The 19,222-nt window shown below is 41.8% G+C and overlaps 1 protein-coding gene across 3 annotated transcripts in view; it reads right to left on the bottom strand.

Moving 5' to 3' along the window:
* Positions 1–17,828, bottom strand: part of ABCC3 (ATP binding cassette subfamily C member 3) — a 47,647-nt gene extending 29,819 nt beyond the window's left edge. For all 3 annotated transcript variants that reach the window (XR_013184726.1, XM_077188295.1, XM_077188296.1), the window contains exons 1-6: positions 17,690–17,828; positions 4,912–5,088; positions 3,906–4,031; positions 2,837–2,974; positions 1,049–1,174; positions 174–235 (exon numbers count right to left, since the gene is read on the bottom strand). Coding sequence is in view for 2 of the 3 variants with exons in the window: in XM_077188295.1 (XP_077044410.1) it covers positions 174–235; positions 1,049–1,174; positions 2,837–2,974; positions 3,906–4,031; positions 4,912–5,088; positions 17,690–17,719 (659 nt within the window). In the remaining variant the exon portion in view is untranslated. The remainder of the gene's footprint in view (positions 1–173; positions 236–1,048; positions 1,175–2,836; positions 2,975–3,905; positions 4,032–4,911; positions 5,089–17,689) is intronic.
* Between the last annotated feature and the right edge of the window lie 1,394 nt (positions 17,829–19,222).

Genomic DNA, 19,222 nt, shown 5'->3' with positions numbered 1-19,222 from the left:
GGCTCTGTGTTTCTAAAAAGGCAAATGCTCAAAGTGCTGACACTACTGTGGATAAAAGAGCATCCAACATCAACTACTCAGAGAAGGAAAATCTCTGTACTGCTCACTGCAATACAGATCACAGGCAGGTTTTGGGTTTGTCAGCTGTCCAACAGCTTGAAGAAAAAACTCACCTGGTAAACCACCAAAATGTCAATCGTGACAGGAAGCCTGAATTTAACTCTGGACATGGATTCTATAATGAATTTATGGGGAGAAAAATGAAAATAAATAAAGCAAGACATTTACTATTACTTTAACATGACAACAGTCTATTTTGATAATTTTTGGCATATTATGTGGTATATTACATGTACGTACCTATGCCCTAATGAGACATCAAATTGATTTCTTTCATTTCCCATTTCCCACACTGAACTCCTTTTATACCCAAAAATTGCTTCATACACTGCCTTTAAATCATACCTATAAAGTGAAATGTCATTCTACAGATTCAGAGATGTTCATTTTAGGACATGAGCTCAACTTCTCTCTCAGCTTGGTTCAAACATAAATCCAATTATAGGGACTATTTTTGAATTGGAGAAGAAATTTAACCTGTGACACTACTAATATCTTTTGTTATTAATGTTTTTCCATATCTGTTCTCAACACATATAGAACTCATTTATTAAGACAAACCTCATAGACTTTTGCTAATTTGAGATGAATGTTAAGCAAGTAGTGCACCATATCCTCAAAAAACCCTCTTGAAATAATTATTATTACACTTCAGTGCTCATAAATATAATTTACTGCTGTGAAGCAGCAAGCAGGAGAGCTGCTTTCACTACACAGCTTCAAGCCATTTATGATGACACAGATAATGGAAAAAGACTCCAAACCCCAATACTACTCTTCATACCCAGTGTTTTTTAAGAGGGTCACTAAATACTGCCATCTCTATAACAATCCAAAGCTGCTTTCAATGACAAGTACTCTCAGTGGAATTCTCAAAACATCATATAGTCTTTAAAATCCAAATAAAACAAAGTGAAAAAATACTTACAGCATCTATATTAACAGGAGAAAAAAATGGAGGCTTCTCTTTAAAACATGAAAGTATCAACTCAATGATTATCAAAGCAAAGTAGATGTAAAATGTGGTAAACCTGAACCTTTCATTTACATGGCCCTAGAGGAAAAAGAAACACTGTAAATGATTGTTTTATTGCACTTCCAAGTTTCCCATACTCTCTCTCTCCCCACTTTTTCACTGCTTCTTTTGGCAATTCCTTTCTTCCTTTACAGTTGAGTACTGCAAAGCAGCTCCCAGCAGGAATTATCTCACAAAAGTATGCTTGTACTCTGACAAGTGCCTAAGAACATGCTTATCTCCAAGCTTTCATTAAATCATGTCAAGTTCAAAGTGCTTATACATCTTCACTGCATGCAGACACCCTCTGGAATCAGGTCTACGTAATATCCTTTTAAATTACCTCTGGGGGTTCTCGCATGATCATGTCTTAAGCATAGGAATTGTCAACCCAGATCAGAGAACATCCTTTTACTTTAATATCTTGTCACTGACAAAGCAGTGAGTGCCAAATACTTTCAGAAGAAGCTGCAGAAAAACCACTGCATTGCATAATAAGAGTTCCATCTGCTCTAGAGAGATTTCCTTTCTTAATCATGAGTCTGCAGTTTACCTAAAACTTCCTGCTGTGAGGGTATGTCCTTTATACAGCTCTTTCATGCCCTAATGCCGTTCTGAACAGTCCCATTGTTCACTTAAAATGTTTAAACCTAAGTGGAAAAGAAGGAATATTTGGTTCTGGGCAGTCAGAGTAGGAGAAATGTTACCCAGACTTGTTCTAAGGCTCTGTACCCAAAATTTCAAGATGATTATGGATTCAACATTGATAGTCCAATATTTTCACTTAATAAAGCTGCCTCTAAGCGGTGTTTGAAATGGTCTCACTGGATTGCAGCTATTATCTGACAAAGTTCTACCCAGGCTCTCAGTTAAGGTTTTATTCAATCTCTGATGGAATATTTACAACAGCCTGCTACAAGAAAATCCTTGCTAACAGGATAATGCTGCTAATATTACAAAGAAGCAAGAATAAAACCAAGAAATTACCAAACAGATTCAACACTGATTTCACTGAGGAGAAGTGATCATCTTAATGTTTTCCAAGCACTCTTTTTCTCTCCCAGGCTTTGATGATTTAATCACTGGAGCAACCTGCCTTGCCCTGCTTAGTGAAATATGTTTCTGTGAAAAACTTAACAAGTTTCTTACTTTGGGAGAACCTGCTATGTTTTCAAACAGGAATCTTAACAGCCCAGATTTCTTTCCCTCCAACTTTCTCTCTGTTTCCAGCCCCAGTGGAGTCAAAATGCTGTCCTCAGCACATCAGGCACTGACACAAGGAAGCCCATGGAGCTAATGTGGCCAAGCTGCCTAAGTAAAACAGGAACTTAACATACTAAAATGTGTCCTCTCTGATTACTACCCATCTCCATTTAAGCAAAAGGCTGCAAAAGGGAAACAGACAAAAAAAAAAAGACAGGAGTCTGTTCACATATACACAGTGTTGGTATTGCTCTCTTATGTCTATCAGGTTACCAGTATAGCCCTGGGCTAAGCAAAATCTGCGTTGCCTGAGACATCCAGTTCCCTTCTAGTTACACAAGTCTGAGTCAAAACAACAGAACCAAACTCCTCTCTCTCTCTCTCTTTGGCAAAACCTGGGCTCAGATCTGACTCCAAACTCAGGTGATTCATGCTTTTCACATAGATGTGGATGCTACATTTCCTATTCTCCAAGTGCTAACAAGGACAGCTTGTTACCTGTGCTGTTGTAGTCATGATCTTAGACCGTAAGGGCCCCACGGCACAAAGCACAGACAAAAACCAGAAGATAATGAGCACTCCAGAGGACTGAATTCCTCTCAGCCTTTCGTACTGGATAAGCAGTGTGGCTAAAAGCTGTAAAAGTAAATACAGGAACACATGAACACAACCCCATCCCAGTGCCACCCTTCTTTGCACTCTCAGTTGGCAGTTCTTAGAGCCACCATTGACTAGGAGGACAGCAGAACAGCAGGACCTCTCTGAAATGAGCTGCATAATGACTTCACAGAAGTCAATGGCAAAACCTCCATCATGTAAGGAGAGGAGCAAATAACACTGAAATAATTTGTTTTGGTGTTTTCAGAGCCTCAACTTCAGAATTCCATTTTTAAACCTTTGCACATAGGGCTGGGAACAATTAAATATTAGCTACAAACATTTTAAACAAATGTAGGAGCTGCCATTTTTCCAATCCAGACAGACCATCCTGACTTGTCTAGAAAATTATGTTTTTTAAAAAAATTAACCAAGGGAATTAAACTTAAAGGGCAAATCTTACTGCTTTATTTTTCATACAACAGCCACAAGCCTGTTTGTCATCCTAGCCAAAGCCAACTTGTTTTGCTTAATGGAGGAACAACCACCACATAACAGACACAGCTTTACAAAGTCCAACACTATACTAAACAATGCACAAACCATTGTATCTCTCTATTTAGACAAAGTCCTACTCAAATTCTCTCCAGTCCTGGATTGTGAGCCCGGATAAACAGGTGAAAGCAGGCTGGAAGGCAGAACAATCTCTCCATTACAAATATTACAAATATTTTAATTTACAAATATTACAAATATTTAATTTACGAAGCTGAATCTACTTGAGAGAGAGAGAGAGAGATTTGTGACTCCAGCCTTTTCAGTAGCAAAATTTGATTCAGTGATACAAATACTAATAATGCAGTTAAAAGAGGTCCAGATAAGGCAATGAAGGCAAAGGGGCTCTTCATCCTTCATCTGTCTAAGAAAACGTTATTCATACTGGTCATAGTGAACAAAAACAGCTACAAACCACAGTGATGCCAACGACTAGTGGAGTTACAAAATAGACTGGTGGAGGAGTTCTGTTTTGCAGGAGCTCATGGAAGGAGTAGAAGAGATCTGCCCAGCTCACACACCACAGCAGGACACCAAAGAGCTGAGAGGAGGCAAACAGAAATGACATTTGGTAAACTCCTCTACAGGAGCAGAGAGCTAAACCCCCCCCCCCCCCCCCCCCCCCCCCCCATTCTGATTCACAGATTCCCAGCAAAACAAACCTGTGTAAACACAATCATAGCACTGATCAGCTACAACTTGATGAACTGTCCCACTGCACTCAATCCAAGGATCTCGTCTCAACTGTTTTCTGAGGGATTTCCAATCACAACCAGCAGAAAGATTATTGTATTTGCCTGGATTTCTCCCCCTATTTAGTTTTGACTGGAAACACAGGCAGCATCCAGATAAAGGCAGACATGCCCTGAAGCAGAAGCCTGGTGTTTTTCTCCAGAAATAACCCAAGTTATTTAATGGCCTATGGAAAGCAACTTTCTTGCTTTTATTAGATCCAACAACTCACAGACTGAGGGGCTGCCGACACCAGAAAACCTTTAAGCACAAGGTGCAGACAAAATCACGTTGCTATTTCGTGGGGAGAGTGGCTTGAAAAAGCCTTCCTCGTGAAAGTAATTGCATAAAGAGATACAATTCCCACTAGACCTACCTTAACATCTTTTCTCTGCAGCTTTCAGTGGTTTAAAAATTACTTAAGGGTAAAGCAGCACAGTTTTGGCTCACAAAGGGGGACTGCTCAAGGTAGAGCAATCAGTTATTCCCTCTGCTGAGAAAGGTAGACTCCTAGGATGGACTTCCTTCCTCAGAGATCTGTATGCAAACTGTTAGTTCCTATGAGCAAGCTATTCCATATGATAAATCAGAGGGAAATTAGTTTAAACCCTACTGCAGCACTTCCTTGGATGCTGAACTAATAAAAATGAAGTCTACCTGGCATGTGGGGCACAGCAAAGAGCTCTCACCGTCTTGAACCTGCTCAGCATGGACAGCACGATGTACCCTCGTTTGTTGTGCTTCAGGTAGAGAAGGTAAAAAGGTAAAGCACTCCACAGGTAAATGCTGGGGATCCAAGCCAGGATGGTGTTCTGGAAACATGGTGTTAGGTCTGGGTTATCTGTGTGTATTGTAAGGTTGGAATCCTGGAAGAAGGATGAGACACATTTCTTAACAGAGAGGCAGAAGTGCTGCCAATTGGAATATCTGCTTGAATGAAGTTGTATTCAGATCCTGATGGAGCTAGCACATGGCCTGAATAAGAGCTTTCCCAAGATACTTACCCCAAGCACTTTTGGTTAATCTGCTCCAGTGAAAGGACTAAGTATTTACAGCTATAAAGAGGGCAAAAGAGAAAGATTTCTGCCCTACTGTATTTCAGAGCTGGACATACATTTTATAGTAGACAATCCCTTTTTGCTTCTGTCTTTGCTGAGGCTTAGTTACAGGTGCCGACAACACCATGTTCCTCAGGCATTCCCAGCCTGGAGTGCCTCTGCTAAATAAAGCTCTTGAGGAAAAATTCTCCATCTGAGAACAGCAAGAATGACTTGTCAAGGACTGGACAAAATGATCAGATTTAGACCAATCCTATGCTGTCCTGGGAAAATCCCCTCCATTTATGACTAACACTTTGTCCTTCTTACTCATATGCTTCCAACTTTAATTACTTCCCTCTTCTAAACAAAGGCAAAAGGAATGTACTGAACATGCAGGTAGGAATCAGGTTTTCTTGGAAACATTTCAAGTAATGCTTTGCAACTGTGATCCTGGACACCACAAGCCACATAAGCACTTGAACCTAAAGATTTGAATGCACTGCATGCAAACACTGTTACACAAGTTCAGACTAAAACAGAACTTTCAGTATGGTGAAGGGGAATTTGGTTTTAATCAAACCTCCTGGAAATTCACAACTTGGATTTTGACACCTGATGTGACATCTTACACGTGGTAGATAAATACCTACTTGCAGGGAATGTAAAATGACTTTGTTGTACTGTCATTAACAAGATGATGATAAAACTAAGATTTCCGTGGTTCAAATATACCTTATCTCTGCACTACAACAATTTACTTAATCATTCTTGGGTGTGAGCTCTCTCAAGTGTTTCAGTTACACGGAGCCAATTCTCATCCCTTGTGACAGACTGCTCTGAAAATCAATTTCTCAAAGTATTTCCAGTCCTGCTTTTGTTTACCACCACAAAAGAGATTGAATCCTGAATGCAGTGGTTGATTTTAGGAGAACTGAAGAGCCACAATCTGCAGAGAATCTTTCCATTTCATTGATGATTTGTCAGAAGGCATGTGCATCTCTGAACCTGTCCACAACATGAACGAGCTTGTTAAGTGTAATGAGACTACAAAGCCTTGGCTGGGGGCAGGACAGTTTGGCTGAACTGTGACACATTTGTCATTCAGTGCTTTAGCTTTGGCAGTGGTGAAGGCTGGCACAAATCCACCAGCTCCACATCTGAACTGCACCTTTTGCACAGCTGGTGCTTCTTCAGCCAAGAAATGGCTTTTTTTGGAGGCAGTCAGACATCCAGCATGGGTCAGCATAATAAAAACAGCCCAAATTTCCTCAACGGGTTGTCCAGACCTCAGGCAACCTTCAGCCACAAATCAACAACACAGGGCCAATTACACAGCAATTCAAACACAAGATCAAAACAAAACAAAACTCCAGCCCCACATTCAAACTATTTTTGTGTTTACCTCCAGCAAACAGGTCTCTGGCACCAGAACGGATGAAAACATTTAAAGAGCACCCATCTTTTGGCTCATCATCAAAACATTTCAGCATCTCTAATGCAAAAAGCTCCTCTAGCAACTACTCTGCCTGGGGCAGGAGATGCCCTGTAGAAGCTTGGAGCTCTTTAGTTCCCAAGTAGGAGCTTATGTAGTCTCATTTATTCAACAAAATACTAATTTTCTCTTTAAATTACATGTTTAACAATGTCTTGAGCATGCTTGCAACTATGTTCCTTTTGCTTATTGCAAAAAGTCCTAGAAGAGGAAAGCAGACAAAGAATAGCAAGAACTGAAGCTCAAAATAAAACAAAGACTCTGTTTAAGGGAAAAGATATTCACAGAACCCTCCCCCTGCTTTTTAATTTAAACCTTTCCTACAGGACCAAAGTGTCACAAATAGCTTTCTGTCTGACAGCAACTTAGAAACTGCCCCAGATGTCCATTAACTTCTGAACTGAACACAAGCTGCCTATTGTAACCAAGACACAGACTGCAAGGCTGCCAAGCTATTGGAAGGTTTTCATTTACTTTTATTTAAACAAGGCAAAGGGTTTGCACTTCTGAATGTAAAAATGCGGCTGGCCAGAAAACAAAAATTCTGTCAAAAAAAAAAAAAAAAAAAAAATTATACTGAATCTCAAAATCTAACTATCCCGGAGAAAAAAAGTGGAACCTTTCCAAAATTATGTGAAACTACAGTAAGCAGTATCCATGTGATGGCCAACAAGAACCTAAGAAGCTACTACTTCACAGCACATGGGAACAGGGATGTGGGCTGAAGGAGAGACCTGTGGCCAAGATAACAGGACTGACTACTGGCTTCTTGGTGATGTTTTTCCAGCTCCAATTCTATCCTGGATCAGAAAAATAATCTTTTCTGGAAAAGATCTGTTTCTGTAAGGATCTGCTTCTGCTCTGAGAGCAGACTGTTCCCATCCTGAATTGGAGAGGGGTCCCTATTAGAAGACATAGTGCCTAAAGCACTTAAGTAGTTGAATTCTATACAAGTAACTTGCTCTCCCTGAGACCAGACTGGAGTGGACTAATGTTGCTATGTGTCCTGGGATAGAGTTCTTAAGGGTTTAGTTTTTTCAATATACTTCTATTTATTGTCTCCCTGGTAGCTGACACATCGTTCAGTTTCTCTCTTTTTTGATTGTCTCTCTTTGCATTACAGTTTTGTTATTATTATTATATTTTATTTGAATTATTAAACTGTTCTTTTCTCAACCCATGGGATTTACTTTTTTCCTAAGACTTCTCCCATCCCAGCAGGGAAGTGGAAGGAGTTAGTGAGCAGCTGCTGACTGGGATTAAACCATGTATGTTTCATGTAAAAGGGACTCTACGATGAATTATTATTACTTTTAAATCAAGGAGCCTTCAAGTTGTGTTTTTTATCAAGCAGGATCTGTCTTCATGGAGCTGGAAGTTCCACTTAACAGCTTTATAAATCACCACACTGACAGTGTGTATTTCAACATCCACTCCAACCCTAAACAACTCCTTTTGAGTCAGAATATGACACAAAGGCTCAATACAATCTCTCCTGAGCAAGCCAACTTTGCTACATATTCAGTGCAGCAGTAAAGTTACTGAACTCCACCCTGGAGAACAAACACAAGAAGCAACGGCTGAAGGGAGAACACCAGTTCTTGGCCTCCTGTCCTTAAGGCTCCTGCTTTAATCTGGCTTTGTCTTTCTGAACTCTGTCCTGGGAAACAGATCAAGTTGTAATGTTCCTTGTGTCCTGTTCTGGTTGGGGGTGAAAATACCCACCTTGGACTGTCTGGGTGTGAGAGTTTCCCTTGGATTTGTTGCTGAAAAAGGTCTAACACACTGACGTTGGGGAGCTCCCCTGTTCCTTGGCTCATGGCTCTGAGCTCTCCTGAGAGCTGCTCACCTTTCCCTGGACATCACAGTTCTGCCCTTCAGTGACAGCCCTCTGAAAACACTCTGCAGGCAGCTCTGTGAACTAGGGCTGTGGTGACCCAGCAACAGGCACTTCCCCCTCACAAGGGGAAGTACTCAACAGCAAGTGTTGGGAAACACAATTTTCTCCGCAAAACTTATTCCAAGAAAGCCACAAGAGCCAGCATATCCATCCCAGTCAGCACTGCTGTCATCCCCCTGACCCACAAGCAAGTGCTGAGGACAACAACCTGTGACCTATTACTAGGTCACAGATTCACCGTGCTCTGTGGCTTCTCCTGACTGCCAAATGCAGCAGCATTTCCTTGGATGCAGGATGCTTGGATGCTGGAGGCTCTGCTGGTGAGATACAGTACTGCAGAAATCACCAGACCACTATACTGAACTCCCTGGGCACACGATTTATTTAATCCTCTATACTAAAAGACAATGGGAAGACCCATGGGAAAAGATCAGAGATGCTTGTTCTTTAGCTTCACAGAAGAAAAGGGGTCTCTTGGAGTTTAAAACTTACAAATTAGTGGGGCTTTCTCCTGATCAGTTAAGGATATCATTGACAGGGGCCCTTGCCACAGCTTTCACTCACATCCTTCACTCCAGTCTGTCTTTGGATAAACACAATTCTTGTATTAAGGGCAATGTGAGCAGTAGGACTTGCATTTAAATTACTAGTTTTAAATACATGATCTTTAATCACAGGAAGGTATTCAACAGGGGACGCTCTGAGCAGCACTAAATCTGCTCTAATACTTCATACTTTCTATTACGTTCTTCCCTCTGGAAAAGAACATTGCTATTGAAAAAGCCATCGTTGAAACTGATAATGCCTTTAAAAGAAATAAAAGTTCAGTGCCACATATCTTGGGCTTCCTGCACATCATCCATTACAGCATTTAAAGAACAAACAGAAAGCCTAGAACTCAGCTACAAAACAGAGACAGGGAAATTCCTATCTGTCCCTTTCCCAAAATCCCCAGATGATGTTAAAGAAGCCTGCTGAAAAAGACCAGCTGGAGTTCTAGTCTTGAGTTTAAGTCTAAATCAACTCCTACTCCATTACAAACACTTAAAATAAAGCTGCCTCACACTGGCTTTACCCAGCAGTAAAAATAATTGTTGATGATACAATGGAGTAGCTACCTAGAAGACAGGCTAGACAGAGTTAAGAGAATAAAGTAGGTATTCATTAAAGGCCTTCAATAGCTACACCTTGGACAGTGCAGGAGCCTTGCAGAGGCCACACTCAAGATGGACGAGGGTCATGAGTCCTTCAGACAATTAAAAGTTTGGTTTATCTGTGTATCAGGAGTTAATCTTCCAATAACAGCTTCAGGTAATGAAGGCATATTCCCCCAGTTTGCTCTGCCTCCCCGTCCCTTTTTCCCCCCCTTCACTTTTGTTTATACTTTTTAGGGTCTGAGCCAGAGGTTGTCCTTGGATCTCAGGCCTGGAAGGATTGTTTTGTCTGATCAAAATGTGAAGAGAGCTTATTCACACCCTATACGGAGTTCAGAGTTATATACTAATGCAGTACAGGATCTAAAAAATATAAAAGCTAAAATCTTGAAGCATCACTGATGCTGCAGTAATGTTCCTCAAACAGTAATAGAGAGCATCCAAACCCTAGGGAAGACTTACAGCATCTCTGCAGTGCCAAGCAGTTCTCTCCTTTAAATGGATACATAATACATGCTTCTCTCTAAATTTCTGCAGCACCAAAAGAACGGTGAAAAGCACAAGAAACACAAACCCAACCTATATCTGCTGGAAGGTGAAGGCCATCGGGCTGAAGTCATTCACACCTTACCCAAGGCTAACAAAAACCCTATGAGTGATTCCGTGTCAGTCGTCACTAGTTTGCATTTTATGGAAGATTAACAATGAAACTGGAAAGCTGGCCAGGAAGGTACACATCCAGTGTGGAAGATAGGGAAGTGAATAACTGAAAGTAACAATGCCTCCCTGTAGTACATCAACATGGGAATGGTTTCTAATGTAGAACAAATTGTTAGTGGGAATTAAAATGCAAAGCAGACTCTTCCTGCCCTTCTTCTGCCCTTAGGTCTGGTCAATACCCTGCCATGGACTTTCACTTGCACAGCCTGGGGAAAAAAAAAATAAATAAAAGGAAAAAAAATCAAAAGGAAAGGAAAGAAATAAAAAGGATGTCTTTCTCTTGGCTCTACCACATTGCCTCCTCCCAGGAATGAGAGTGGATCTGAACTGCAACACTAAGAACTACCAGGGCTCAGTCTTAGGTACAGTAGAAGCTTCATCTCAGCCTCTCCATGTCTCACCTCCCATTTCTACCTGTTGTCCATCGCCTCTGCTAGGTCCTTGTAAATAAACTCTTTGGGACCTACTCTAATAGTCATTTTAGAGCATAAATGCTAGCAGGCCTCCAGAAGAGTACCAGTTTCAAACGACCTTTTCGGAGTACCATCACCCATTTACATTTCCAAAGGAACAGCGTCACCCTTACACAAGGAGTTGGATGCTTCATTAATCCTGAGTGGCTGCTGCACAACTCAATTTTTTCTCATTATTACAGAACAACCTTTCCCCCACCTGGTAAGGGCAAGAGGTAACAACATTCTTCACTGCAGCAACGCTGATCAGAAAGAAGGCGGGGTTGAGGGACATAAGCACTTACAGTTCTGCATAAACCACACAGTTAACAAGCAAAAATGGTATCCTTCTGTTTTACAAAGCACACTGCACCAGTTCTCTACATAAGCGAAGAACACCGGGCAGGAAGCTGAACTTTCTTTTCTAGCAATAAAAGGATCTTTAGTGGCTTATTTTAAGGGATCAAATAGGCCTGGCAGAAGGCCAGAGCCTATAGGAGTTAGTTTATGATTGTGGAGCAACTTGTCACAGGTTTTTGCTCAAGTTGAAGTTTATAATACAAATGCTACTAACCACACCATGTACTTGAGGATTAGACAGCAGTACTAGATAGTCATTTCCTTTTTTACTCTCATTTCAGTTTTTGAGTTTTAGGATTAGAAGTTCAGAGCTTCTTTGCTGTCAGGTACAAAAATAAGACAGGATGAAAAAAAGGCAGGTTCATATTCCCCACAGCCATGGGAGCCAAGTAATGTTTTGTTTTGTTTTGTTTTTTTTTTCAGAAAAGCACCTGTAGCCTCAGGGAGATAGTGAAGGAAATCACACTATATATATGGATCTAAGACAACATACACCTAAAGTAAAAGTAAAGTCCATCTATTTCAGCTGTTTCAGTAACACTCAGACCTCTTGCTTGGACAGAGGGACATTTTTTACTTGTGGAGGGCAGGGAATGGTACAATCATACAGGTAAAAATGCTCTAGAATCAAAAGCAGGATTGAGAAGAAAATGAAACAGGATTGTTCCTACGCAAGGAAGTTTCCAACTGTCTTTTAAAACTGACCACAGCTATATACTGTTGGAGAGAAAACTTCCTGTTACTGGCATCACTGATGTTTTCTTCCTATAGCCTTGTGCAAGCACCAGTAAAGAAGTGGGGTGTCCTGTTGCAGACCAGTGTGATAATGACTGAGAGGGAATATCCTTGATTTAAGCCATCTCCTTTCAGTTAGAGGAATTCAGTTCATTTAAGGATCATCATAAATGTGGCTCAATTGAAGAGATAGGAAAAGCACAAACAGCTATGAATGACACACAGCCCCACTGTAATGCCATTTTAAGCTAGCCCATCCAGTTGGGCTGATGTATACTACTAATAAAAAGGATTGTCACAGAAAAAGTGCCATCAGTGCTGCTCTGAAAGCAGTTGAAAGATATTCTAGAATAGAAATCATATAACTGGAGGGAAGAGGAGAGAATTTTTCTTTTAATTGTAAAAATGTCAAATGCATTCTCAGTTTCAGAGAGGAAAAAAATTATTCTTTCTGAAATTGACTTTTGACTTTTGAAACAACTCCTATGAAACAGTTTCTCTTCTCCATCTCCTTCATTCTGTTCTAATTCAGGGCTTTATGACACTGGCATGTGACATTACTGTAAATTACCTCAATTTTATTGCATTGACTTCACCTCTCCTGCTACCAAAAGATTAGCACAGGGACAAGATGCCAGCTCACATAGGCCCAGCATGGAATCAGGGCTGTTGCTTGCTCAAAAGCCTGGGCACACTCCCAGGAAGAGCTCTGTCTCGTGGCCACCCTGTTCTCCACAAGCCCAGCCAAGGAATTTGCAAGTGGATAATGGCCCGTCACAATCAACAGGGGATCAAGAGACAAATCAAGCATTAGATTACTGGGAAAAATCAAAGACCTCATTTAATATGTTTTTCAAAAGATTTTTTTTTAAATTAAAAAAAATAAATTTACACAGTAATAGTCTCCTTATTTTAATACATTACAAATTTGCACACATTGAAAAGAAAGGATTATCTCTGCCATGACACAGCAATTTGCCTACCAGTTAGGTGAGGTCCATCTCAAAATGCTTTATATTCCCAAGTACAGCAATTAAATTTTAGCTACATTTTAAGGGGCTCCTCAGGCAACTCCTATTTAGTTCCAGTATAATTTCTTTTCAGGAGGCAAACTGTATAGCTTTCCAAAGTCTCAAACATCACAGCACCAGCTCTTTCACATAAGTTAAAATGGCCCAGGGAGGAACAGTTGTGTTGAAAGCTGATGAGTTTTATTAATTGACAATGTCACCAAAGGACTCCTTTGATACTGGCAGCTTTCAGTGGCATCAAGTTTTGCTCACAGCTCTCAGATCCATACTTTGTCTTTCCCAAAGAGTGTCAAATCCAGGCTATTTGACTATACAGTCTTTTCATTTACACACAGATGAATGGTATCAGGTACTGGTTAATACTCCAAATCCAATGCTAAATATTTATATTTATCCTGCTCCTGACATTGAGATTCTCTGGCCCAAATCAATTAGCCGCAGCTTCCATTCAACTCGTGTCAAAAATCTGAAAATCTTGGAGAATTGGAGCTTGAATACTTAACTGATTTTAAGTTCAGGATGTTGCCAACCTAGCTAGCCTTTTGAGAGAGCATAAACTTCACAGATTTGATGTCTGAAGGAACTATTAAAGTCAACTAGTATGATCTCCCACCTAACATGAGAAAGAACACAGGTACCTCATGCAGTTATTTGCGAGGAGATTTATAGGAGTGGGATTCAGCTGAAGTTGGATGCAGTAAATGAAATTATATAGAGATCTATATCATGTTTAAATATCTATAAACAAGGAACATTCTGTGTTTAGCACAGGATGGCAGAAATGGGAAGCTAAAATATAAACAATAGCCAGTCTGGATCATATCGCCCAGCTGTGATATGATCCTTTCTTGGCAGTGATCTCCTATCACCTTCTGCTTCGCTCATCCTGTGCTGGAACTGATTTAGCTCAAAATATAATGGAATTGTTAAAATTAAATGTTTTATTATTAATTTAGGGCCAAACCACATAAGTTGTGGGGGGGTTTAAATAGTACATATGCTACAAGTATACATTATTTATCATGTTCCTTGAAAGAAATATTTCTGCCTTACTACAGCTACCCCGAGTCATCTTCAACTGCAAATAAATTAAACATGATGCAGCAACAGAGGAAGTTATGCAGAATTGAAACTTGTGGCACTTTGGAAATGCATTTTCCTGCTCTGCTGGTTGAGAGAGCAGCATGACTTTTAGCCCAAATCTACCAAAATTTGACAGAATGACTCAAGGTGAAGGAATACCCACAAACCTACAGGTTAAAGGGGTGCTTTGAATGGGACTATCACAAAGCCAAGACTGAGGTATTGTTTACTCTTGAGAGTTGCTGCAATTTCCTGCTGGATTACTCAAGAGCCTCTGGATGAAGAAGGAGCCAGCACTCCACATGGGCTGGGGAAAAACAAGACATCTGTCAGGATACCAAGACACAGGGAGAACAAGGAAACTGAGCTGTCAGCTGAGCAGTACCAAAAGGAACTGAGGAATTGTGGTCTTCCCTTTGAAATGTTCTATCACATGTTCTTTCGTTTCCCATTTATGCTGTTAAAAAGACCACACCACCCAAAATACAAGCTGCTGGTTAAAGACTTTGCCTGTCTGCAGACCAAGGCATTTATTTGCCCCTCATCCCAACATTCATCAACACCAGTGCCAAGCACTCAATGTTTTAATCTCACAGCAGCCACTGGTGCCATTTTGTACCCAGAGAGGCTGAGCTGCAGAAAGACAATATTTCTCTCCACTGGAACAGAATTCCCTTTTTTCCAAGTTTTCCCAAGTGTTCTTTAATCACTAGGCTGAAACACTAGTAGCAAACACTCCCCAGGAGATCACTTTGCTCTCCACTCAAAGAAGCCACTCTCGTTTTACTACAGTGGAGGACATGAGCAACAAAAAAGTGCTAATTCACCAGTATCTGCTTCTCAAAAAGGGCATTGTGGGTCACATTAATTGGCACACCTATTTAGCACTCTTACTATCACACAGCAAATATGTGACACAAATAATAGGAGGTAATTATGGTCACTGGTGAAGAACACACCTAAGGCCCTCCTTGTGTGGGTGCTATCACATTCATCTCCTCCCCAAAGGCATTTAGCATGGGAACACTCCTAGGAGATATTAACAGCTGAAGTAGACATTATGATTCCAAGTGTTCAGATGAAGAGTGTGTTCATAATGCATTATAAAAACATAATATTCCAGTTGTTCCTCTTTTATATATAAATAACCTATATTTGTATTAGCAATTTGCTGATTCCATGTTCAACAGGTAAAGCAGTAGCTGGAAGCCAAAATGCTCTTAGAGATTTCTAATGTGATCTACAGTGTTCCCTTTCATTTCTTATTTCTGAAATGGGTTGAACAGGAAATTATTTTGCCTCTGCAAAAAAAACCAAACATACAAACAAACAAACAAAAAAACCACAAAAAATGCAATCAGCAAGATTTCCAGCAAAATTCCCCATCCTGAATCAGGGTGAGGAGTTGAAACCTTAAAACTTCCAGCAAGCCAAAAAAATCCAACATAAATCAATAATCTGTTTAAGTTGATATATTTAAAGATAAACATTTTCATGAGCTAATTCTGAACTATTTTGGTTTTATTCTCATCCCCTTTTAACAGAAAAATATTGTAGTTGATTTAAACTCCAAAACAAATAACTGCTTAAACTGGAGCAGCATGTTTTCCTTCACTCTAAACAGTTTTAAAACTGACACGAATACGGCATTCAGCTTCCAAAAACGTCTTGATTTTCTTTGATAAAAAATAGAGAGTCTAAGTTCATGAGCTAATGAAAAGTGACCATTAATACTGGTTCACATTTGATCAAGTTCTTGTTTTGAACTGCAAAGCTAGACACCATTCACTAGTTCAGTGCACAGAAACAACAGCTTTTGTGGGCAGATTTTAGATAGAAGCCTTTCCCTCATTTTCTTATAGAACAACATATTTGCACAGCAAATAATTTCAAGGTGACTGTCATCTACCTGGTCATCACGTAAAATATCCTATAAAACCAGTGCACTTTGTACACTCCTGCTAACAGAAAGTACTGCCATAAATAGGGTAACCATTGAGTTCAACCTGATGGTCATGGAATCACAGTGTTAAATTTCTCAGAGTTGTTGAGTTGTTTAAAGCAATTAAACAGATGGAAAGTTGTTCTTACCCCAAGCACCTGTGGAAGAAAAAGGAAAACAGGTCCACAGAGAGCACAGACCCTAGAGAGCAGCACAGAGGGCACCATGCCGGTGCTGGAGTGTAACACTATAGCATAAAGTACAGAATGATACACTTACTTCATACTAGGAAATCTCTCTGGCTATTTACATTAACATATCAATAAACTGCTACAAGAGCTGTTGCTCTACCAGCCTTCCTTGAGAAGCTAAGACCTGCTTCTGGAGGCAGCCAATAGATCAGTGAGCAGGGTCAATCTGTTTGTGCTTGTTCCTGTTCTAGAAGTGTTGATGGTAGAAATAATACACAAAAATACTTGCTTGAGCAAGCTTATCTGCCAGCTGTTATGGCAGAGAGTGTGCAGAGCACTTGGAAATTAAATACAAAGAAAGAAATGTAACCAAGGGGCTTAGGAGCCAAACTCCTCTTTTAAACAGTAATATTAGGACAAATATTGAAAGGTAATTAGTTATCTGAGGATAGAATTCAGCATAAAGTTCTCAGAGCCAACTGCTTTTGCTGTCCTGTAGTAGCTTTCCAGCAGTGATGCAACTTCAGACATTCCTTTTCATTCCAGTTCCTCATTAGAAAAAAAATCTCCCTTGAGCTAAAGTAGTGCAAGAAAAAGGGACACACAAAAACTCATTCATTGGGGGGCAGTTCCAGATTCAGCATACGTGCTCAAATCCCCATGGCTTCTCATGGTCTGAATATCTGCCTCTCCTACAGGAGAGGAGAGCAAACACCATGCTGTACCTCGGGGTACCTAGTAACAGGACTTATACACTCTCAATATCAGAGCAGATCACGGCAGCATTTTCCAAACTTTTGTGCTTACAAACCCAGTACCCGCTGCAATCAGCCTTTCCAAAGGGCTAAAGGCTCCGAGTACTGACAGAAGTCACCATAATCCTCCGGGGCTGGTGACCACCGTCGGCAGCCACAAACCCATCCCTCTTCTAACAGTAACAAAGCACTGAACGGGGAGCAGTTTGCCAGCCATGGAAGTGACTCCGAAGAGCAGAATACGCGCTAAAACAGAAAGGAAAAGCCCCGGGTTCATCAGTGTGAGGTCCAGAGGCGGACTATACTGGAACAGCTGCATCCCCGGTGGGATGCTTTGTGATGAGGTCTTGACTCTGATGTGAAGATGCTGAAGGACGAACAGAACGGAGTGGCCCTTCTGCTGCTCCTGCCCGAGCGGAGGCACCGCACCGCCGGCTCTCGGACGGCCCCACGACCGAGGGACGGTGCCGCCCAGCCCCTCAGCAGCTGCAGGACCGGGCTGCCCGCGCCCGCTCCGGCCCGGCCCGGGGGACACACGGGAAGCCCCGGGCGGAGCGGGCGCGGCGCTGTCCCGGCCCCTCCGCGAGGCGGGAAGGGGAGGGAGAAGCTTACCCAGAAGCGGGACCCGCAGAAAGCCTCCATGGCCGCGGCAGGGGCGCAGAGCTGCTACCAGCGCACACCAGGCACCGGGCGGAGGCAGGAGCCGGTTCCTTCCCTGTTGGGCGGGCCGGGGGCGGGGGCGGTGGGGCCGGCGCGCCCCATCCCACCCTCCCCGCAGGCGGCGGGAGGAGCCCCGCAGACGGGCCAAGGTCTGCTCTGGGCGGTGGAGCGGCTGGCTCCGATGACGGGCTGCAGTTGCTCTGCTCCTGAGCCCGGGCACCACACCATGGGTGACATCCCAGCGCCCCCACCTCAGTGTGACTTACTGGGACAGCTACATCCCTGATCATGGAGGGGGGCTTTGGTGGTACTCACGTGCAAAGCTGTGGAAACTCCCATGCTTGGAAATGTTCGAGGCTAGATTGAACGGGGCCCTGAGCAACTTGATCTAGTGAGTGGGATCTCTGCTCGTGGCAGAGGGTTGGAACAACATGATTTTAAGGCCCTTTCCAACCCACATCATTCTACGATTCAAGCGAAGTGTGTGCTGAGGAGTGCAAAGCTGGGCCACTTGCTGGCTTTGGGCTGACTATGTCCATCCATCCAGACCACTCAGGCTAATGTTAACATCATGAAGAGGCTTCTCGTCTCCCCTTTGGAGTGCTGTGGAGTGTGATTTCTCCAGCAGGACTTAAGTGAGCATCGCATCATCCATCACTTCTCCATCCATCTACAGCCTCTTTCTTGATGCTGATTGCTTCTGCTGTAGACATGTGATTAAACCCGTGGCATGGATCCATTTTCAAAAGCCTTTAGTCAATATATTTTCATGATTATATGTAACTAATAGGTTTTGTAGTGTAGCACCTTAGACACAATCTGGATTTCACCTCCCCGTGATGCAGAAGCACTGTTTGCTTTCCCCTTTATTAGGACTTCTACAGTATTATTGACCTTCCAACACTTGCTGTTTGTTTGCCCACTTGCTGCAGCATCTGGTTCAATTAACATCATCTCCCACAAAGTAACCCTGCTGCCACAAATCTACGTCAATATTTTAAGAATCTGAGTTTCTTTCCTTTCTGTAACATGCGGAACTCTCAGGTAGAAGGATGTGGTCAAAAATGTTCACCAGAACAAAAAGGAGTAGAATAGAATCATAAATCAGAGAACCAGAGAATCACAGAATGATTTGAGTTGGAAGGGAGTTTAAAGCTCATCTAGTTCCAACATCCTGCCACGGGCAGGGATGCCACCCACTTAATCAGACTGCTCAGGGCCCCTGGTCTTGAACGCTTCCAGGGATGGGGCATCCATCTTCTGCTTCTCTGGGCAACCTGTTCCAGTACCTCAGAGAAGGGCAGTGCTGCTGTGTCCCAAAAATATGTCATCCCTAAAGAAAAAATATTCTGCTAATCTTTTACGGAGATACTGGGACTGTTTCCCACCCAAAGTACTATCAGAGAAAGCCATGACCACTACTAAAAATTTCCTTTAGACATTTACTATAACCTGGATAAAGGTGTGCTGTTCTCATTAGTGTGG

Source organism: Agelaius phoeniceus, chromosome 19 (assembly GCF_051311805.1).
Source record: "Agelaius phoeniceus isolate bAgePho1 chromosome 19, bAgePho1.hap1, whole genome shotgun sequence".
NCBI classification, from domain to species: Eukaryota; Metazoa; Chordata; class Aves; order Passeriformes; family Icteridae; genus Agelaius; species Agelaius phoeniceus.
The sequence above is the reverse complement of the archived record's forward strand: the minus strand, read 5'-3'. Positions and strand labels throughout refer to the sequence as shown.